The 23,862-nt window shown below is 36.2% G+C and overlaps 1 protein-coding gene across 2 annotated transcripts in view; it reads left to right on the top strand.

The window, feature by feature from the left end:
• CRYBG3 (crystallin beta-gamma domain containing 3) overlaps positions 1-23,862 on the top strand; it is a 124,088-nt gene that overhangs the window by 86,583 nt on the left and 13,643 nt on the right. For both annotated transcript variants that reach the window (XM_045385348.3, XM_005548357.5), the window contains 2 exons: positions 4,687-4,796; positions 8,206-8,332. In XM_045385348.3, the coding sequence (XP_045241283.2) occupies positions 4,687-4,796; positions 8,206-8,332 (237 nt within the window). The remainder of the gene's footprint in view (positions 1-4,686; positions 4,797-8,205; positions 8,333-23,862) is intronic.

Genomic DNA, 23,862 nt, shown 5'->3' with positions numbered 1-23,862 from the left:
TTTTCTCTGAATGTGTATGTTTTTCATATTCATGTCAGTGTTTATTTCAGACCAGCTTAGTTTAACCATGTTTCCATTCATAATGCTTTTGGGTTTTATTATTTTCTGATTAGCTCAGGCCTATTGGGAACATTTCCTTTCTGAATATAATTGAGTTGTTGTATTTAGAGACACTTCCTGCCAGATTTTTATTTTGAAATTTTGAAAACTCCCAACTGTGGATTTTTAAAGTGTTTTTTCACATGAATCAAAACAACATGAGTAGATAGAAAAAAGAGAAATTATTTCAAACTGCGCATTTTTTGAGTTCTAAGTACAGATAAAAAGCCTCGTTTTTTAAATCTCTGTTTCTCCTGCTCCTACCTCCTGGTTCTTTTTTTATGGACTTCCTTGTTTGGGGCAGATTGCTGGGAGGATTTTCTTTATAGTACTTCCAGTCTAACTGGAAGAGAGGAAGCCGCAGAAAACGCCCAGTGAAATCAGCTCCACTTCATTTTTCTGGGTATGGCTAAGGTATTGCCTGGTGGAATAAGCATTTCTGACAGGTGTATGATAACTGGATATTTAGTAACACATGAACAAAACATTCTTAGTTTGCCCAGTATCAAAGGTCTTGTTATTTTCAGTGGATCAAATTTTCAGACATTCTTTTTGTGTGTACTTACTTAAACAGATCTTGGCTGACACGCTGGTTCTGTTCAATAACTGGAAAGTATTTTCTCTTCAACAGGCAGTAGTTACAACAGTCAGATTGGCAATACAGATGCTGTGTTCAGATGGGGTACTAATTTTCCCTGAGGAATGAGGAGGAAGTTTCATTTCAGAGCTCAAGTCAGAGAGGGAATTTTTTTATGCTGGTGATTTTAAGGGGAACCTCAAGCAACCTAAGAGGGGAAAAGCCAGAAAATGTAGGTGTATAGGGATTAGTATACATTATGAGTGTTATGATGATTGAAAATATTGTTAATGACTGTTCTGGAAACATATCATGAGGAAATGTGACTTATTTGAGATATTGGTGGAACGCCACCTTTTATTTTTTAATCTTATTTTTTGTTTTGGGATTAGGAAAGTTTTATTTTGTTTTAATTTTTTTGTCTTTATTTCTTCTTTAAAAAAAGGGGGGGATACATGTACAGAACGTGCAGGTTTGTTACATAGGTATACGTGTGCCATGGTGGTTTGCTGGACCTACTGACCAGTCCTCTAAGTTCCCTCCTCTCACCCCTCACTCCCCAGCAGGCCCTGGTGTGTGTTGCTGCCTTCTCTGTGCCCATATGTTTTCAATGTTCAACTCCCACTTATGAATGAGAACATGCAGAGAACACCACCTTTTATTGAGAAGATTTTTTTTTTTTCTGAAGGCTGAAGCTTGGTCATTATGTCTAATTAGCAACTCAAGATATATAGGATCGCTATAGAATTCTTCACTGTTAGCAAGTGACATTTTTTTTTTAATTTCCCTCCCAAACAAAAACCAAACAGAATATGTATTATCTGCATATCGTCATCATCTCTCTTACCACAAGTCCTGAATATTGGAATCTAGTACTAGATTAAATCTTGTAACAGTGAATTTAGTTTTCAGAGGTGGTTGTAGTTAGGCATCATTCTCTAGAAATTCTAACCAGTTCTCCCCTTTGACTCAGCCAAGTACTTTTTGTTTCTAGAAGCTTTTTAAAGTCCATTTCCAGATATAATTAAATGTTTGGATTTATTTAAATATTGAGCCCCTGTTCCATTTTATGCATGATTTTCACCAAGAAAAACAACTAGGTGTTTTCTTATATTGGATAATGTAGCCTCACTGAATTTTACAGTGATCACAGGATCTGTAATAACTGTTGCTACTGTTTTCATGTATGGGGGATAGGAAAGTGACAGCGTTAGGCAAATACAGTAAGATTTACAAGCAGTAAAGAGAAAACACTTCTGTGTGGCACTTTAACCAGATCATTTTTATAGGAGCCAAATCACAGAAATACTTAGGAAGAATTATTTCAGTAAAGAAAACCTTTATGATTAATAAGGGAAATGAAATCATTGTACAATATATAACCAATATGAGAAATATATAACACTACAGTATGAGAAAGATGTGATGTAATAGAAGAATAGAAACAAGACTTTTCCTTAATAATCAACATATTTCTATGAGGGAGGCTCAGAGGGCTAGAGAAAGTCTTATTTAGACAGGGAAGAAAGTTTCTCATAGAAATTATTTTAGTATTGGAGTAAGTCAAATTACATTAAAAATAATGCTGATATTGTAAAATATGTAAGCACAGCTTCTTGTTTTGTCAGTAGTTCATTGCATTTTTAGTTTGTCATATTATATTAAAGATATATATTACCACATATTGTTAGCATATATTATAAATGAAAATTATGTAGCAAAAAGAATTTCTGTGAAATCTTCATAATATAGTGGAGATAATTTCTGCTCAAATGGTAGTTCTAAGAAAGAAGTACGATAATATATGTGAAAAGCAAACCAGAGGGATACTGTTTTTCGTTCACTTCTATTTCTAGTTGGGGAGCTGTTAGGGATTGAGCCGTACCAACGTGGCACAGAAGGATGGGTATAGTTTGGAAAACACTCATCTCTTGTTTGTCTATTTGCCTTGGTTTTAAGCAACCTGAGTTGTTTTGTATATTTGTTATCCATTGTTCTGTAAAGGAAGCCAACATGGTCATTTATCCAGCTAGTTTTTCCAAGGACTTAATTTCTCCAAGGCTCGGTCACTTAATTTCACCAAGAGTAGAAACCACAAGTTAATTATTATAATCAGTAAGCTCAGAGTTGGTTTCTGTATGGTCGATCCTCAGAACATTATCATGAGAATTGTTCTGTTTTGAGGATTGATAAGGTGATCAAAATGAGGTATATTTTTGTAGAGTTGGTCTAATTCTGGGTGAATCATATACCGTATCTCATCTAGTAAACTCAGATAAGCATTTAACCCAGTTTTTAAAGTTTGGACAAAGACTATTTTAACCCATCAAATCAAGAGATACTTTATAACATTATTTCTGCATGTGTATATGGATTTTAATTAATTTTTCTGGGTATGAAGACTGAGACAAAAAACTGGAGGTGGCTACTATATATACCATCTGAAATATGCTTCACTGGCATTATCAGTAGTCCAGGATTTCATGTTTCATGGCTTCATTGTGAAAATGGTGAAGTATAAATCTTCAATTCAGCAGTATACAACTAATTAACTGGGAATGTAGTTAGTGAGCAAGACAACATGTCTCTCTTCTCATGTGGCTTTTCTTTAATTTTTATTAAGAATTTCCATGCAGGAGAAATTTCTCTGCATTTTTTGGAGGTTAAAAGTGATTTGCTTTTTAGCCTCACATTTTATATGTCTTTAAGTTAAAAAACCTAAGTATGTCTTGGTTTGGACTTCATTTCTTTGCTATCCTCTGTATCTGCTACAAGGACTACAACAGAAACTTGCTGGATCACATCTCCTTAAGGCAAGAAGTCCCTTGATGTTTTAATGCTCCAAATACAGCGTGGTTTCACAGTAGGAAGTGGTGTTGTACAAGCCACAGATGATCATGGGGAATTAGTTTTCTCACCTCCCTGATTTTGACTGATCTTTGACAACAGATCAAGTAAGGCCAGAGCAGAATGAGATAACCAAGAAACAATTCTTCTAAGAAAAGGCCTTTGGGAAGATGAGGGAGGTGAACATTAGCTGCTCAGAATAGCCTTATCCTCGATGACAGCACGAGCAGATGGTCTGTTATGATGTGTTCTGTGCCCTAGTGCAGGCCTGTCAGTGCAGGGTGGACCTGTGGGCCATGTTGTTCCAAGTCTCCAGTGTATTATGAAATTTTTATGGGCTCTTTAATTTTTTTCATTCCTATTGTAGATTCAAGGCTACTAGAGTTGTAGATTATTATATATCTGGTCTAAAGGGAATTACAGTTGAGATTTCATGGATTTTTCTCGACAAAATTGACTAAAGTAGAAATGTAGTTGTATATAACTATAAGCTGCACATTTAAGGTATTCTTATCAGAAAACCGAAGCCTGTAAGCTGAAATACATGACACAGATATCTTTCTTTCTTCACCATAAATCTTCCACTAATCCCGTCATTATTATCTCCTCTGCCATCTGCTCGTGTGCCCTCCTGGGTACTCTTCATGCTTGCTTATGGGCATGCGCTCGTGCTCTCCTCTTCTCCTTATATTAACTGTGGATCAGGAAGAGCTAGGGAGAGAAGCATCTAACCATGTAGCCTTATACTAATCTAAGCCTCTTTCATGTTTAGCACTAAATTTCTTCTTATTTTATACATCTAGTCTCAACATAAGGCACAGTGATTGTTTGAGAGAATAAAGGACCACATGTTAGTGGAGGAAGGACTCTAATGTATTCTTTTATAGGCAGAATTGTTTTCTAGGCCTCTGTTCCCACAATTTGGTGGAAGAGAGGCAAGAAAATGGTAAACAAATAGTGATGTTCCATTCCTGAAACCATGTAAGAAAGCAAGTTTAAGGAGCGTATCATTATCCCTAATATGAATTCATTGATAATAGATAAAACATGAGTCTGATATTTCACTACATTTTATAAATTCATGAAATTAAAGGTTTTTATTTGCTTGTGATCATCTAAGACCATTTTTTTTCTGTTTAACTGTTGTGGTGTTGTTCTTGTAGCTCAAAGTATTCAGTAAACCAGGGTTCCAAGGTGAATGTATAGATTTGACAGAAGAAACTTCTGATTTGACTTCACTTATACCATGTTCTTTTAAAGTTCTTCGAGGTTGGTAAGTATGCTTACTTAGTGTTTTCTGCTGTTATTTAATAACTAATGTTTTTAAATTTACAGAGATATATTTTTTGCACGCACAGTGAATCTTTAAAATTTATCTTCAACAGGCATTGGTTACCTGCTAACTGATCTATATTAATTTTGCTTAATTTGTATTTTGAGCTATGGTGGAATACAGAAAAGCAGAATGCTGATTAACCAACTTAGGGAACATTTTGATTTTTGTCTCTCACTGTGATCTTAGATTATTTCCTAAATATTTTGAATGTTTATATTGTATATTTACTGTCTCACACAGTAGAATGCGATAAAAATACCTGGTGTTTTTTAAAGTAAGATACATTAATCCTAATTTTTTTAACCTTTTAACGAAGTGTTCATCATCCCCCTTTCACAGATGTGGAAACCAGGTTCAGAGTTAGGGTTTCCCAAGATCACATACCAAATTTCAGATCCATGATTCCTTTGGTCTTTTTTTCTCATCTCTGAATCGGATATTCTTCCAATTGCAACAATATACTGTATATTTTTCACATGTATATGAAACTACATGTGATTCTCACAGCTAAAATATATTCTACAAATTTTTTATTGTGCTAAAATATACGTAACATAAAATTTACCATTTTAACAATTTTTAATTGTACAGTTCAGTGGCATCTCTATGTATCAAACATCTACCTAGCAACCTATCAAAGTCTCTTTCCTTCCTTTAAAATATATTAGGTTTGTCAGTTTTCCTCCCTTCTCCCTTGAATCATTAGAGACCTGGGCCTTCTATTTTTCACTTCAAAAACTTCAGTCTCTTAGCTACCCCCTGTTTCAGTGTCATCTAATTTCTAGTGTTTACCCCAAACAAATCACAGTCCACTTATGTGTCCCAAAATCCAGTTTAATATTTTTGCTAATGCTTTAATTCCCAGCCATTTTCTAGTACCAGTCCAATCAAGTTCAAGCTCTTTCTTTTCCTGACCTTACCATCAACTAGCCTCCTTTTCCTATCCATTTCCCATCCTATTCTCTTTTCTAACATTTGCTTTCCTCCATACCCTCTATACCGGGGGTCAGCACACTTTATAAAGAATCAGATAGTGAATATTTTTGACTTTGTGGGTTCCACAGGCTCTATCCCAGCTACTCTCAACACTGCTATCAGACATAGCACAAAAGCAGCCATACACAATACACAAACCAATAGGCACAGCTGCATTCCAATGAACCATTATTTATGGACATTGACATTTTAATTGTATGTAACATTTACATGTCATGAAATAGTCTTCTTTTAAAATTTTAAGCCCTCTGAAAATGTGAAAACCAGTCTTAGCTTATGGGCTGTTTGAAAACAAGCAGTGGGGCAAATTTGGCCCACATGCTGTAGTTTGCTGATGCCTGTTTCATACCAAAGGTTGGAGGTCTCTGGTAAATCTAGCCAGCAGGTGTCATTTGTTTGGCTTATACGCTAGGTTAAAAAAATTGTATTAATACAATTTTTACAAATGTAATACATTAATACAAATGTAAGTATTAATACTTACATTTAGGATATTTTTCAGAAGAAGCTGTTTTCCACCTTCTCTTTAAAAATCAGAAGATTTTACGACTTGGAGAAAGCTTTTGCCTTTGTCAGTAATTAGCTGGTAGTGAGTAGATTGCATATGTGCTTTCCAGCATACCATAATCACCACTATTCCCAATTTTTTTCCACCTGGTACACTATTCAAATCTGTATTACCTGTGTGGTCTCCTGAAGGTATATAAGTTTGTGACCTCTGCTTAATAATAATTCAGATATATCCTTTAAGGTTCAGTCCACTCCATTATTTCTGTTCACCTTCTTGATTAACCCTAAATCAAGCAGTCCTTTCCTTCTCCTATTTCCTATAGCTCTTCTGCCTTGAGCCTCCTTGTATTTGTTTTTGTTTATATACTTACCTCTGAAAAGGAAATGTGAGTTTTACAACATTAAAACACAAAGTAGAGCACAATAAGTTAAATAGAGATCTGCAACTCTAATAAGAAACACACACACACACACACTCACACACACCCCAAGGACCTGAAATAATTTTGTTACTATTATTTGGCCCTGAGTTCCTTCTCCACTAAGATAGAAGAAAATATTTTACAAGATTTAGGATCATTGTCTGTTAATGAGAAACACTGAAGTTTTTCTGGAGGAAAATGTATTTTTCTTGACACTGAATAATAGGACAAACTAGTCACACGTCTCTTCATGTAGGAAATATACAACAGCAGGATAAAAGAATACAAGAACTATGACAATTGTGTAAGCACCTGGAATGTGTGAGAGACCTGGATTTGAGCCCAGTTCCACCATTTTCTAGCTATGTAACTTTAGGCAAAATGAGTCATCTCTCTGAACCTCAGCTTTCTCATCTGTAAAGGAGGAGTAATAATGGTACCTACCTCAGAGGTTTCTTACAAGGACTAAATAAAATAATGCACTAGCTTTATGCCTGGCACACTAGAAACCTTTGATAAATGTTGACTATGAAATGCTTATTACAGTAGAAGACGTGACAGTAAATATAATGTCACACAGCATTTCTACGGTTATCCAAAGTTAAACTGGTCTGGCAAGAGTACAGTTCTGGTGATCTTAAAATACAGGGCAAGAACTTAACCACACCAAAACTAAATTAGTAACTGTCATTTAATTTTTCCCTTGGGCTCATTCTTTTCAAAAGGGTGTGTGTTTAGCTATCTTTTGATGAATACTGTATTGAAGATAACTCACTATTGAAGATTCTAAGGGGTTTATTTCTTTTTAAAATTTTCTATTAGTTGTCAGATTTGTAGGTGACAGGTTTTATATACTCTTGTGTGATTTAAAAAAAAAATCTGTCTTCTATACTCATCTAAACTGAATAAAAACATTTTTAATTTTTCCCAAAAAGAGCTTATAATCTGTTCAGGTACTTAATAATCACCCTGATCTAATCCCAGAGTGCTATACATGAAGGCACTAAATAAAAAGAATGTCTTTAGCTTATAGCATACATCGTCTCATTGCAAACTTCATCTCTACCATTGAGTAGTTTGAGGAACCATGGGAAAATCACCTTACCTTTCTGATCTTTACTTTTGCTGCCTATAAAAATGAGGATGTTCCTAACTCATAGAATTATTAAGGACACCATGATAAATAGTATATGTAAAGTGCCTAGCCTAATGCCTGGTGCATCATAAGCAGTCGAGGAATAATAGTGGTAGCTGTTGTGTGTTTTTTTTGTTTTTGTTTTTTGTTTTTTAAGCTGGTGTGGTGGTGCTCTGCACCACTTTCTATGCCCTACCCCTACACCAGTTCCCACAGCAAAATAATGAGCCTATACTGCCAAGTGAATGCAATTTGACTGAATGTTTTACTGCTTGGCTTTTAGCTGGCTCCTCTATTACCAAGAAGACGTGTTTGTTAATCACTGTGTGTTAGAAGAAGGCCTCTATGCTGACCTTACTTCCTGCGGTTGCCCAGCATCTAAAGTCAAATCTCTCAAGCCCATTGACTATGTAAGTACTTTGCAAAATGCATACTTACAAGACTCTTTTTCTTGTCCAGTTTAATTACCACCAATGATAATGTGAAGTTGGAAGAAATGATAAAAGGAGAAATATCAAAATCTGAAAAATATGAATAATTCATTTGTCAATTGTAAAACTGAGGTTCACTCATGAAATCCAACCAAAATGTAATATTGATATTCTTTTTTTAAAAAAAGCAGGGGTGTAAAACTCAAGAATTAGAATAATGTAGGCCTCGACTTAACTCCCAGTTTGATACTTTAATCAATTTGAGTGACACTGGCAAAGTTACTTGGCTTACCCATCTATAAAAATAAAATAATAACAATAGTACTTACAAGGCCACTGGGATATTAAATGAGATGATGCTTATAAAGTGCACAGCATATGGTGAGTTCTCATTTAAATGTTAGCTATTAGTACCATGGTTGTTGTTATTATAGCTGCTTAAGTATAAAAATAACCTGACCACTTTATTATTCTACTAGGTAAGTCACATGACAGTTTGTCTGCTACTAAGGTAGCAGATTCTAAATTCAAACCTGTTTTTGGGAACAGGGCCTTTCTGTCTGGTGTGTGCAAAATGATCTGGGTCACCTTGGAGGCCCATATTTACAGAGTAAGTAGGTCTTCCTTTCCACCACATTTATTTAGAATTTCAAATGTGAGAAAAATGGGATCACAACTCCAGGACATCAATTCTGGACCCCTGGTCAATAGGATCTGTGCAGAGGAGGTAGTGAGGATCTTGGATACTTTCAAGATATCTAGTTATGACAATTCCTTGGCAATATGTTTGGTCAAAGCTTCAGTTTTACACAGAGCTGATTAGAAACTCTACATAATAGTAGTAGTGACTCAAACCTTTGTCAGAGCTGACTCCAGGGATAATGGCCAGGATCTTTGATCTCAACCTAAGCAGTGTAGTCCTATTTCACAAGGCATTCCTGGATAGAGTATTCTTGGTATCAGACTAATTATAGAGTCTTGGCTGAGAACAAGAATATAAATAGTGTTCTTGGTCTCTCTCAATGGCTCTGTAGACACCAACATGGAAAAAATAAGTGGCTACTAACACTTCTTGTCTGTTGGAGGAAAATTGGTTTAAATATATATATATATATATATATATATATATATATATATATATATATATATATGATCTGGCAAGTCTCTGCAGGCTTTGATAATGCTGGAAAAGACACTGGAAGGTAGTAGTCCACATTTACTGGAAAGTGATTTTTTAAACAATTTTTAGTGGCCAAATCAGCAGACAGATACTTATTTGGTGTTAACTCTAAAAGCAAAAGATAGAGGTCTAAATTTGAAAGTATCATCCCGAAAGGATTTTGTACAACTCTTAATTCAGTGAACTAAACCAACAAAATTTCTAGGGAGGGCATTTTAGAAGCAGGGTCAAAATTAATTAGTGTTACTGTTTTTCTTTGAAGGGTTATAATTCCTTTAGATTCATGAAGTGTAAAATGAAAAATTTGGGATTAAAATAAACAGATTTTTTCATGTAAGTTGTCATGTGGAGTTGCATGTCCCTAGTTTTGGTCCTGTGGAACCCAGGCAGCATAAGCGAAGGTGCCTATTGGAAAGGACTTGAAATCTATAGACGTTTCACTTCAAGAATGGGTTAAAGAGTATAATCAGTTTATGTAAGGGTAGCACGTTAGTTATCTTAATGCCATTCATAATATACTGAAAATATTTGAAACATCTTTTGCAAAGATGTGTTACAGCAGCAGGTTTGGTGTTGAAATGGGAGGAGCATGAGGGAGGCTGGATATCCTACAAAGATCTGCAGATTGACCATGAAGACACCTCAACAGGGATCCCAAAGCCTTAAGTTGATCAGACCTAGGGAGATTGATATGTAAACCAGAAGGTCAATTTAGTATTTTGTAATAAGTGGATTCTAGTGACTGGAATGCTCGAGAATTCTGTCCTGGGCATTTTTTCCCCTCTCTGAAAAACAAGGGAAACTGAATTAGTCATCGGGAGGTTATTTGTTGAGCATAAGATTTGGGTAAAATAGGGTAGATGTCTTGCGATTAGCCTGTAGGCTAACGTTCCTCCCAAAAGAGTCCTTTTACTATATAGGTCCCAGTTGCTCACACCCTCTAGATTCTGTCTCGTTTCCCTGGACAGTGCTAGATACACTATCTATTCTGCTTCTCTCATTAATTCTGATTCTTTCTGTGATTCTCCCCACTATCTTTGTACTTAGGAATTGATATGCCTTTTTTCTTAGATTTCCTAATACTGCTGCCTATGCCACAATCCAGTGTAATTCTGGATTCATTCTAGGAAATGTTTCTGTGTAATTAAGTTGACATTATGTAATATGAGGTAATCCTTTGCTTTCGCTTTTATTAGTTAAAACTGCAGAATTCGAGGGATGTTGCCTGCAGTTGGTATTGCCAGACATGCTATGGCTTGGTGCTTCAGTGTCACAATGGTATCATATTGAGGAGTCTTAAGACTTCATCTTCGTAGAAGATAAGTATATTTTGAAGATGACAGTTTGCTCCAGGCAAACTTCTGTTGGTACAGGTGAAGGTAACATTCTAGAGGGCTGTCAACACACAATTTGCAGTGTTGCAGTCATTTTATAATGAATGGAGCTAGGAGCGTAGTTCATAGTTCTGCGTCTAACTAATATGACCTTAGGCAAATCTCTTAATTTATCTGTATCTCAGTTAATTCTTCTGTAAAGAAGCTGTTAGAACAGGTATTTTCAAATATTGGACAGCCTCCAGTTCTGTTGCAAATAAGTATCCTCGTCATATTTCTAATTGGATGTGAAAAAGAATTTATCCGGCTTTAGGATTCACAAGGTCAGAGGGAATAATAAGATCATGTATTAACTTTCACAACAGTCTCCAGAGTCATAGTGGTTGAAAACATATGTTCATTTCATTTTCATATTTTGTCTCAAAATGGCAAGACAGTTGCATGGCCTCCACTTTAGGCTTGTGAGTTGGATTTAGATACACTTTTGATATTTGCTTTGCATTGGGACCAAGCTAATGGGAGCACCTCCAATTGGGGACATGACTACTTTCATGACAGGGGAAAGAGGGAACAAGGTCACAATCACAGAGTCACATTTGAAGCTTCTGCTCAGATTCATTTTGCCCATGCACACATCATTGTGTCCACTCATATTCTGTTTCCAAAAGCAAGTCATTAGACCAAGCCTGACATAAATGGGGCAGGGGAATAGACTCTCACTTGGGCAGGGATGAAGTCGACAAAGTATATTCAAACAATAATACAATCTACCAGAGATGTATAAACTCATAGAGGTGTTCTCTATTACTATATTTTGGAGAAAATGAAAGGAGATGAAATTGTAATAATTTCTCTCTGCTACTGTAACAGAGCTAACTTCCTTTTAAAAACTTGAGATTAATTTTTAGTGACAGTCTGGAGGTGGTTTGGTGGCTGTCAAATGAAGTATATGGTAGACAAGTAGAAAAGTCTGCCTCAGAATATGGTCCCCAGTTCTCTTTCAAAATTCCTTTAGAATTCTAAAATCATCAGGTAATTTAATATAGGGAAATTTAATTTAATCATACTAAGACAGCTCTATGTAAGCATCTGGGAAAAATAATAAATTAAGTGGCCTAGAATTAGGAAAGTGAACTAAGACCCAGGGTTTTCATCAGGCTCTTCACAGAGATATAATTATATATCTGGAAAAATTACATGTCTAATAAAATGCCTAAATATCTATCTCAAAACATGGTGAATTGGTTTCCACTGACTTCTCTTTAAGGTTTTCAGTAGCCTTGGTTTGGTAATGGCTTGACTGCTTAACAGTGATTACAAGAAGACCTTTTAAGATGAAAAAGATTGAATATCATGCCTAAGGAAGTTTAAGTGTTTTGTGGGGGCTGAAACCAAAGCCTTCTATATTTAGGAGTAGTCATACTGGGTGTGAAAGGGCAATAAAATTATTTAAAAAAAAAAAAAAAACGCCTAAGATGATGCTTGGGGCATTGGTGTAGAGTTCTGTGAATGAAAAACACATCTGATTAGTAATTTTGTAGAAGAAAGTTTAAAGGTATTCTATTTTGCTTTGATCAAAGAAAAATATTTAAGGTGGCTGAATTATTTCTCCCATCTCAGCCTCCAAAGTAGCTGGGACTACAGGTGTGCACCACCATGTCTGGCTAGTTTTTGTGGTTTTTTGGTTGAGATGGGGTTTCACCGTGTTGCCCAGGCTGGTCTGAAACTCCTGGGCTCAAGCAGTGCACCTGCCTCAGCCTCCCAAAATGCTGGGATTACAGGTGCAAACCACTGCACCATCCAGCTGAATTATTTATATAAATATCACAAATGCTGCACAATAACACCATTGCTGAAGATGCATTTATATTTATTCAATCTAAAGTATTGAACACGTGCTCTTTACTAAATACTGTGCTAAGTACTGAATATGAATAAAAAAAGAATTAGCGTAACAAACTCATCAAGTCCAAATGTTATTTGATTCTTACTCTTGGCCTCTCAAGTGTAGATGTTTCTCAGATACCTATTCTTGGCCTTTCCTCTCCTGTACTTAGAAATTTTCATTATCATAAAGATGATTCGCATTTGCAGATATCTAGAGTAAGCAGTACTCAGTTATTCCCTGAGCTTCATTCCCAGATTCCACATGGGTCTTCAGCATGTTTTGCCAGCATCCCATTTTCTCTCATAGACTTGTCCTTCTTTTCTGCCCTGTTTCTGTTGAAAGCAATCATCATTACTCCCTCCCCACCTTTTTTTAGATGGAGTTTGGCTCTGACACCTAAGCTGGAGTGCAGTGGCACAATCTTGGTTCACTGCAACCTCCGCCTCCCAAGTTCAAGGAATTCTCGTGCCTCAGCCTCCCAAGTAGCTGGGATTACAGGCACGTGCCACCACTCCCAGCTAATTTTTGTATTTTTAGTAGAGACGGGGTTTCACCATGTTGGCCAGGCTGTTCTCAAACTCCTGATCTCAAGGGATCCGCCCGCCTCGGCCTCCCAAAGTGCTGGGATTACAGGCGTGAGCCATCGCATACAGTCCCATGATACGTCTTAAGCTTTTCCTCTTATCTCCTTTCCATTGCCATGACTAAGTTTAGAGGCTCATTCTGTCTTTCTAAAACTATTGTGATGGGTACATAACTAATTTTCTTCCTTTGGCCTCTTTCTTTTGCAGTTCTTATTTGCAGCATTGAGCATGTAACCTTCTCATAAAGCCCAGACCCTGGCATCAGGTCCTACTTTTCCAATATTATTGCTCAATTGTTTTCATGTATCCTGTTTACAAGCTTTCCCTCCCCCCTTCCCCTCAATACCTTCCTTAAACTTTCTTTATTTTGTGTTTTTATGTGGAAACATAGAATGAAGTTAGAATGAAGTTTTTCTTTCCGGTCTCTAAATTCTTTGAGATCTAATTTAAAGGACCTCAATTCTAGGAAGCCTTCAATGACCTCATTTCTTAAAGTGACTTTTGTCTGTCCTGAATATTCTTTCTCTGCATCTCAAGATGCTTTTCACTTTCTCCTTTTCATCACACTTACTGAAACTGTAAAGCCATTGAGGGGATGATTTATATTTATTGTAGCTTTAAATTCTGTCACCCTTATGTCCCCTCTACTTAGCACAATGCTATAAAAATATCAAGAGTCCATTATGTAATAAGCCAACTAAATAAACTCATTTATTCATGCCTAAAAATATATAGGCAGTAGTTGTATAAAGTTCATTCTTCTACTTCAGAGCTCATTCCATAAGAGGGGTTGTACTTTGGACTTACTATAGGTTTGTGTCTTATCCATTTACAATATTGTAATAATAGCTTTAGAAGTTGGGGGATGGTGGGGAACCTAAGTTAAAAAAATAGTAATTTACAGCTGCTAACTATTGATGAAATGTTTTAAAGTCAGACTGGGTATTAAAAGAATAATGGCATATATAGACTAGGAGCAAGATACATGAGAACTTGTTGATTGATCTAAGATGGAGTTAACTGCGACTTTCAGACTATTGCATAAAACATTTAAGCACGGACCAGGAGTGTGTGGGGTAACCTGTTTTATTGCATTTCCATGGGAGCAGTACTTAGCTGGTTACTTCTCTTATTTCTCCACTGGGGCGTTGGAATGGAAGTTTGGCTGCCTTTGAAGTAATAATCGAACTCTGGCAGCTCCACGGAGGCAAAACCAAAGAATATTATAACAAGAGGCTGAAGAAAAACTTCAGATGAAATTAAGACTCTGATGACATAAATGATCTTAAGAGGTAGAATAAGAATTGGCAAGACAATCATTCATTCTGTGGAAGGATACTGAATAAGAGGCACAGCTACAAATAGAGGGAGACTATAAATCCAACCTCAGAATGAAAGGAAGGAATGAGTTTATAAAGTGTAGAAGACACAAATTAATTCAAGATGGATTAAAGACTTAAATGTTAGACCTAAAACCATGAAAACCCTAGTAGAAAACCTAGGCAATACCATTCAGGACATAGGCATGAGCAAGGACCTCATGACTAAAACACCAAAAGCAATGGCAACAAAAGCCAAAATAGACAAATGGGATCTAATTAAACTAAAGAGCTTCAGCACAGCAAAAGAAACCACCATCAGAGTGAACAGGCAACCTACAGAATGGGAGAAAATTTTTGCAATCTACCCATCTGACAAAGGGCTAATATCCAGAATCTACAAAGAACTTAAATTACAAGAAAAAATCAACCCCAGCAAAAAGTGTGCGAAGGATATGAACAGACGCTTCTAAAAAAAAATACATTTCTGCAGCCAATAGACACATTAAAAAATGCTCATCATCACTGGCCATCAGAGAAATGCAAATCAAAACCACAATGAGATACCATCTCACAGCAGTTAGAATGACAATCATTAAAAAGTCAGGAAACAACAGATGCTGGAGAGGATGTGGAGAAAGAGGAACACTTTTACACTGTTGGTGGGGGTGCAAACTAGTTCAACCATTGTGGAAGACAGTGTGGCGATTTCTCAAAGATCTAGAACTAGAAATACCATTTGACCAGCCATCCCATTACTGGGTATATACCCAAAGGATTATAAATCATGCTGCTATAAAGACACATGCACACGTATGTTTACTGCGGCACTATTCACAATAGCAAAGACTTGGAACCAACCAAAATGTCCATCAATGATAGACTGGATTAAGAAAATGTGGCACATATACACCACGGAATACTATGCAGCCATAAAAAGGATGAGTTCATGTCCTTTGTAGGGACATGGATGAAGCTGGAAACCATCATTCTCAGCAAACTATCCCAAGGACAGAAAATCAAACACCACATGTTCTCACTCATAGGTGGGAATTGAACAATGAGAACACTTGGACACACAGTGGGGAACATCACACACCAGGGCCTGTCATGGGGTTGGGGGAGTGGGGAGGGATAGCATTAGGAGGAATACCTAATGTAAATGACGACTTAATGGGTGCAGCACACCAACATGGCACATGTATACATATGTAACAAACCTACACGTTGTGCACATGTTCCCTAGAACTTAAAGTATAATAATAAAAAAAATAAAGTATAGAAGAATTTGGTTACTATTAAACTTTTTAGCTGAACCTATATATATAGTTAATGGTATTAACTATTATGCACATTTTGAAAATGCAGGCCAACAAAAACTTACAGTAAACATCTCACTTCCCAGTGAGATATCTGAAACAGTTCTCTTTAAATTCAGGTGGAAGACAACGGTCTCCCTATTACCACTACTATTCAGTATTCTGAAGTTCTATCTAATAAAAAAAATTAATCTAAAAAATGAAATAAGATTAAAACAAAAGGAAAAAACAAAACTGGCAAGAGCATCTATGGTGTAAATGATAAATTATTAGGGCTAAAGCACATTTTTAAAGCTGCATAATATAAGATAAATAGCAATTAAACTATAGCAATTAAGGGTATTTAGAAATAAATCTAACACAAGGCAATACGTTTTTTTCCTAGAAATTTTATAAAAACTCTTGAAGGAAGTAAACATTGGAGAGATACAATCTTTATAGGTAAAAAGACTCAATATTATAAAGATATGGTCTTCCCCAAATTGATACTGTTTCAGGCAAAACACAGTGTTCTGTCCTTTTAGGGGGTAGAGGTGGGGAGTAAAACATGGCAAGCTTATCCTATGATTAATTTGGAAAAGATAATGGGTCCAAAATCGCCAAGATAATTTTTAAGAACAACATGTAGGGTCATTTATCCTACCAAATATATATTGCTTTATACAGTAGTAATAATTAGTGGGAATCAGTACAAGGAGAGACAAATGGGACAGGGGAATAGGGTAGCATGGAAACTGACCTATATAGTAATAGAATTTGGAAGATAACAGCATTCCAATGGAGCTGTGATGAACTGTTAAATAAATGGTGTGGAGACAATTGACCCATTCCATGGAAAAAGACAGTTAGAATCCTACTTTACTCCAAACACAAAAATCAGTTCCAGATGGATTAATAACAACCTAAATGTGAAAAGCAAACGTTACAATTTAGAAGAAAATATAGGAATCTACCCTGATGATACTGAAGTAGGATGGATTTCTTCAAACAGAAAAAGCACAAATGAGTAAGAAAAAGGTGAAAGGCAAATGTATTAGTTTCCTATTGCTAATGTAACAGATTACTGTAAACTTAGTAGCTTAAGATGACAGATATTTACAGTCTTGCAGTTCCACAAGTCAGAAGTCTGAAATTGGTCTTACTGTGGTAAAATTAAGGTGTTGGCAGTCATTTCATCTGGGAAGCTCTAGGGGAGAACCCATTTCCTTACCTTTTCTAGCTTCTAGAGGCCACCAGCATTCCTTAACTCATGACCTTCTTTCATCTTCAAAGTGCATCACTCCAGTCTCTGCTCTTTATCTGCTCTTTATCTGCTCTCTATCTCTGACCCTCCTAACTTCCTCTTACAAGGACCCTGGTGGCTACATTGGGCTTACCTGAGTAATCCAGATGATTAGACCCATCTCAAGGTCCTTAATTAATAATATCTGTAAAGTGCCTCTTTACCATGTCAGGTAACATATTCACCACATTCACAGGTTCTAAGAATTGGGATGTGAACATTTGTAGGGTAGGGAGAGGAGGCAGGCATTAATTATTCAGACTGCCACAGCAAGCCGCAGAATATATTTGCAGTCCATATAACCTGCAAAGGTTTAGTGTACTGAATATAAGAAGAGCTCTTAGCTGGGTGCGGTGGCTCAGACCTTAATTCCAGTGCTTTGGGAGGCTGACCTAGGAGGACTGCTTGAGTCCAGAAGAGCCTGGACATTGCTGGTCTCTGTCTCTACAAACAATAAATAAAATAATTAGAAGAGCTTTTTCAAACCAATTCAGAAAAATCCACTTCAAAAACCAACAGAGGATATAAATAGGCAGTTTATAGAAGAGGGAAAAATGGCTCAGGACTTCCAAAGGATGTTAACCCTCACTGGTGATCAAGGAAATACAAATTAAAACAATTATGAGTAACATTAGCTTACTCTAGCTACAGGCATTTTAAAATCTGAAAATACTAAGGTTTGTCTTAGTTGCAGGGAAGTAACATTATTCATATATAGCTAGTGGAAGAAGTGTTAATTACAATGGTGCGGGGAATAAGGATGTCTGTTGCAGCTATGATGGATGAAACAAACAATCACACATTCCTATAAGGGAATGAAATATAGTAGTTACAATGAATTGGAGAGCTACATGTATGAAGAGTCAAATTTCAAACACAGTAGGCAAGGAAAGCAGGCTACGAAAGATGTTACAGTAGAATACATTTTCTGTAAATGTTAAAAGCAAAAGATGCATAACCATTAATAGAAATAGAAAAACATGAGCTGAAAAGATTTACAACTTGAGCATAGTGGTCACCTCTCAGGGAGGTGGGAGTTTAAATTCATCTGTATTTGCTATGTTTTATTCATTTTAAAAATTTGATACCAATATAGTAAAATTAAAATGTAATACTTCTGGGTTTTAGGTACATGGTCATCTATGTTATTCTTTTTAAAATGAATCATAATTTTCTTAAAAGAGGAAAACAAACACCAGTAAGAAAGGTAAATCCGTATCGAAACTGGCTTTCTAAACCAAATGAGAGAGGCTCTATGAGAAGGATTATAGTTTACTGGTGAAGAGTTTGGTTTGAGTGTCTTAGAGACCTTCTTGGTTCAAGTCCTGATTCTACCATTAATAACTGTTAGATGAGTGACCCTTGGCATGTTTCTGACCACTCATTCTATGAGGCCAGCATCATTCTAATACCAAAACCTGACAGAAACACACGGAGAAACAAAACTTCAGACCCATATGCCCGATGAACAAAGATGCAAAAGTCCTCAACAAAGTACTAGCAAACTGAATCCAGCAGGACATCAAAAAGTTAATCCACCACAATCAAGTAGGCCTTATTCCTGGGATGTAAAGTTGGTTCAATATATACAAATCAATAAATGTGATTTATTACATAAACAGAACTAAAAACAGAACCCACGTAATTATCTCAATAGATGCAGAAAAGGCTTTCAATAAAATTCAACATCGCTTCATGATAAAAACCCTCAACAAACTAGGCATTGAAGGAACATATCTCAAAATAATAAGAGACATATATGACAAGCCCATTGCCGGCATCACACCGAATGAGTAAAAGCTGGAAGCATTCCCTTGAAAACTGCGACAGGAGAAGGATACCCACTCTTACCTCTGCTGTTCAACATAGTACTGGAAGTCCTAGCCAGAACAAGCCCACAAGAGAAAGAAGTAAAAGGCAACCAAATAGGAAAAGAGAGAGTCAAGCTATCTCTCTTCACAAATGATATGATTCTATACTTAGAGAACTCCATAGTCTCTGCCCATAGGGTCCTAGATTTGATAATTAACTTCAGTAATATTTCAGGATACAAAATCAGTGTAGAAAAGTCAGTAGCATTTTTATACACCAGTAACATCCAAGCTGAGAGCCAAATCAAGAATACAATTCCATTCACAATAGACACAAAGAATAAAATATCTAGGTATACAGCTCACCAGGGAGGCGAAAGATCTCTACAATGAAAATTATAGGACACTGCTGAAAGGACTCAGAGACAACACAAACAAAGGGAAACACTCCATGTTCATAGATAGGAAGAATCAATGTCATTAAAATGGCCATACTGCCCAAAGCTATTTACAGATTCAATACTGTTACTACCAGAGTACCCACATTTTTTCACAGAATTAGAAAAAAGCTATTCTAAAATTCACATGGAACCAAAAATGAGCCCAAATAGTCAAGGCAACTCTAAGCAAAAAAAAAACAAAGCTGGAGGCATCGTGCCACCGGATTTCAAACTATATTACAAGGCTACTGTAACCAAAATAGCATGATACTGGTACAAAAACAGACACACAGGCCAATGGAAAATGTTAGAGAACTCAGAAATAAAGCCTCACACCTACAAAAATTTGATCTTTGACAGAGTTGACAAGAATAAACAGTAGGGAAAGGACTCCCTGTTCAGTAAATAGTGCTGGAATAATTGGTTATCCATATGCATAATATTGAAACTGAACCCTTTGCTTTCACTGTATGCAAGAAACAACTCAAGAGGGATTAAAGACTTAAATGTAAAACCTAAAACTGTAAAAAACCCTAGAAGAAAACCTAGGAAATACCATTCTGGACATGGGCCCTGGCAAAGATTCTATGAGGAAGCCTCCAAAAGGAATTACAACAAAAACAAAAATTGACAAATGGGACCTAATTAAACTAAAGTGCTTCTGCACAGCAAAAGAAACTATCAACAGAGTAAACAATCAGCAGAATGGGAGAAGACATTCACAAACTGTGCATTCAACAAAGGTCTAATATCCAGAATCTGTAAGGAACAAATCAACAAGCAAAAAACAACCCCATTAAAAAGTGGCCTACATGACATGAACAGACACTTCTCAAAAGAAGATATGCATATTGCCAACAAGCATATGAAAAAATGCTCAACATCCCTAATCAGTAGAGAGATGAAAATCAAATACACAGTGAGATACCATCTCATACAAGTCCAAATGGCTGTTATTAAAAAGTCAGCAAATAACAGATGCTAGTGAGATTGTGGAGAAAAGGGAATGTTTACACTGGTTGTGGGAATGTGCATTAGTTCATCCGTTGTGGCAAGCAGTTTGGAGATTTCTCAAAGAACACAGAACTACCAGTTGACCTAACAATTCCATTACTGGGTATATACTCAAAGGAATATAAATCATTCTATCATAAAGACACATGCACATGTATATTCAGGGCAGCACTATTCACAATAGCAAAGACATGGAATCAACCTAGGTGCCCATCAGTGTTGGACTGGATAAAGAAAATGTGGTACATAGCCACCATGGAATACCACGCAGCCATAACAAAAGCAGAATATCATGTTCTTTGCAGCAACATGGATGCAGCTGGAGGCCATTATCTGAAGCGTATTAACACAAGAACAGAAAAACAAATATGTCATGTTTTCACTTATTAGTGGAAGATAAACATTAAATACACATGGACACTATGAAGGGAACAATAAACACCAGGGCCTGCTTGAGCAGAGAGGGTGGGAGGAGGGTGAGGATCGAAATACTACCTTTTGGGTACTGTGCTCATTACCTGGGTGATGAAATAATCTATGCACGAAACCCCTGTGACATGCAGTTTTCCATGTAACAACCCTGCACAGATACCCCAGAATAGAAAATAAAAGTTGGTAGAAAAAAAAAAATGAGAAAATACAGTTCTACAATCCCTAAACTGAATGTATTTCGGGATTTGTAATTTTTCAAATTTTAAACAGTAATATGATTCATGTATGGCCTATAAGGAAACACACCCAGCAGGGTTCTGGACTGCACCCCTAATTAAACATATTTCTATTCCTATAATGAAATTTATGCACAGCTACACAAACTGGGTAATATTATAAATAGACTTCAATTTATTCAGGTAGAGTTTTGTTGACTAGGAAAAAAATTTTGATTTTAAAGCTTTTTGGATTTCAGAACAATGAATAAGGTGTTGTGCATATATATCTATGGATAGATACAGATATAGGTATATAACTTAGAACAATAATTCCCAGCACATATTAAGTGCTATATATGTTAGTTTCTACTGTTACTGTCACTTAAATTATTTAAATTATTATTTTAGTTGATGGGATGAGGAGGAACAATGAGTTTTGTCTTTTTTCATATTGAAATTTTCATTTATACAATTTGGTCTAGTATTCTTTTTCTTTGACAACTACATCTTCCTTTTAGAAACTGTATCCTCTTTGCATGATTTAGACTTAATCCGGCAGGAATGTCCTGTTAACTGCTGACATCTAAGAAGAACCTTTAGCCACAAATGGTTGGCCAGCTTCTACGTTAACGTGGACTAAGGCCAAGACATTTGTAGAGCTCAAACTGTAATCAATTTTTTTTTTTTATGGTTGGAAAGTTCGGATTACTGTGTCATCTTCAGTTTTAAAGATTTATTAATAGTTGATCTCTCTTCCTATTTTCATGTTAGGGAAATGTATCAGAAAAATGTGATTTTAAAATATTAATTGTTCTTCAATACCATTTATTTCCAAAAGATTATTAACCAACCCCCATCATCCTGCCCAGGTTAGCATTGTGTTGACTTTCCTAATCTTCCTAACCTTTAAATGCATTTATAATTCAAGTATACTTATAAATTAAATATTTAAATTAAAATAAAGTAGAAAAAAATCAAAGCTTCAAAACAATAGATCTTCTTAAATGTAAAATTTGATAGTTGGATCACATAATGATATCCTTTTGTTGTTGTTTAGGAGAGGTGGGATATTTTTCCACATTGGTTTATTAGCTGTGTCTCTTCTTTGGTTAATGCTATTGACTTACCTTCTTTGCCCATTTGTCCAATAGGTTTCTTAGAGTACCCTTACTAATTTATATAAGCTGTTAAAATGTTTCAGATATTTTCTGTCATCTTGTACAATGTTTTTCCTCAATATCCCTGCATCATTATTTTTAAAAACATAGAGGTTTACACATTTTTTGTTCCCTCCATCGAGCTTTTTATCTTTTCTTGAGATACACTTTTAGAGGTAGAATTGCTAGAATCAAGGGATTGAATTTAATGGCGTTTCAGTGACAATACCAGCCTTTTGAAAAATATCTTTGTAGGCATTCTGCAAAAGGAAGAGGAAAAATGTACCCAGGTCAGTTTTTCTTAGAATAATGCTTAGCATTTAGATTACTTTCTCATAATAGGCTTTTAGATTTTTTCCCCCTCTGGGATATAAAACAGTTAACATCATGTAACCAGTAAATGCCTTTGATGTAAATGTCTGTTGCTCTTACCCCAGCAAGCTCTTCTCTGAGGAGAGTGCTGCTGATTGTTGACTTGGAGCACTGGCCAGGCTCCTTGCCATCTGCTCCTCCTCACTAATCAGTAACTCAACAAGTAGATGTGTGTAAAAAGGGAAAGTGGAATACTTTCTAAAATCTTGAGGGTAAAGATGTTGAAAAAAATCCACCAATATAGTCAGGGTTGTGGATTTTTATTGTCTGCTTACTTTCAGTTAATTTTATAAACTGTTGGGATGCTTCCAATTTATTTTGCAGATAGCAGAAGAGGTGCCTAACCTTGCTTGTGGCCACTCAATAACTCAGTGATTAGAGATGAGTTTTTATTCCTGGTGCAGTCAGTGGTGTCTACTGAGGGAAAATCAATGCTCCTAGGTAGCTTTTCCATCTTAGCTTATGTTCTCACTGCACACAGCAATTGTAAGATTCTTTGCCAGTATCCTCTAACTCCTAAATCTGTACTGTCCAACACCATAGCACTAGCCACCTGTGGTTATTTAAATTAAATTTGATTCAGTCCCTTGGTCACACAAGCCACATGTGGCTAGTGGCTGCCATATTGAAGAGTCCAGATACATAACATTTCTATCACTGCAGGAACTTCTTCTGGAAGATGCTTTAAACTTTCCTTGATCAGCAGACAGTGTTGGCCACATAATGTAAAGAGAAATTTATTCACACATTTCCTGATTTTAAATGGAAATTTCTTAGCATCCTTTTTCTATCTTTCCTTTTATTTCAGAGGTGGAGTTCATCCTTTCCAAAGTGATATTTTTCCTCATGAACTGATGGGAAGCAAGGGATTGTACCTCTCCCTCCTTCCCTGGAACATCCTTTTTGCCTTGCAGTATTCAGCTTCTCTCCATTTTACAAAGTATGCTCATAGGCCACTACCCCGTTTCCCTACTGCTCTTCACCAAATTTTTCTAATAGTCTGTACACCTATTATAGCCTATACAGTTTCTCACCAGTTACTCTTCAGCCCTTACAACCTAGATTTTAACTTAATTTCTGACATTGTGCTAAAACAGCAGTCATAGGGTTACCAGCTGCCTTCTGATTGTCAAACCCAGATAGCCTTATCTCAGTCACC

Source organism: Macaca fascicularis, chromosome 2 (assembly GCF_037993035.2).
Source record: "Macaca fascicularis isolate 582-1 chromosome 2, T2T-MFA8v1.1".
Classification (NCBI taxonomy): domain Eukaryota; kingdom Metazoa; phylum Chordata; class Mammalia; order Primates; family Cercopithecidae; genus Macaca; species Macaca fascicularis.
Note: the sequence above shows the minus strand (reverse complement) of the source record. Positions and strands in the feature narration are given on the sequence as shown.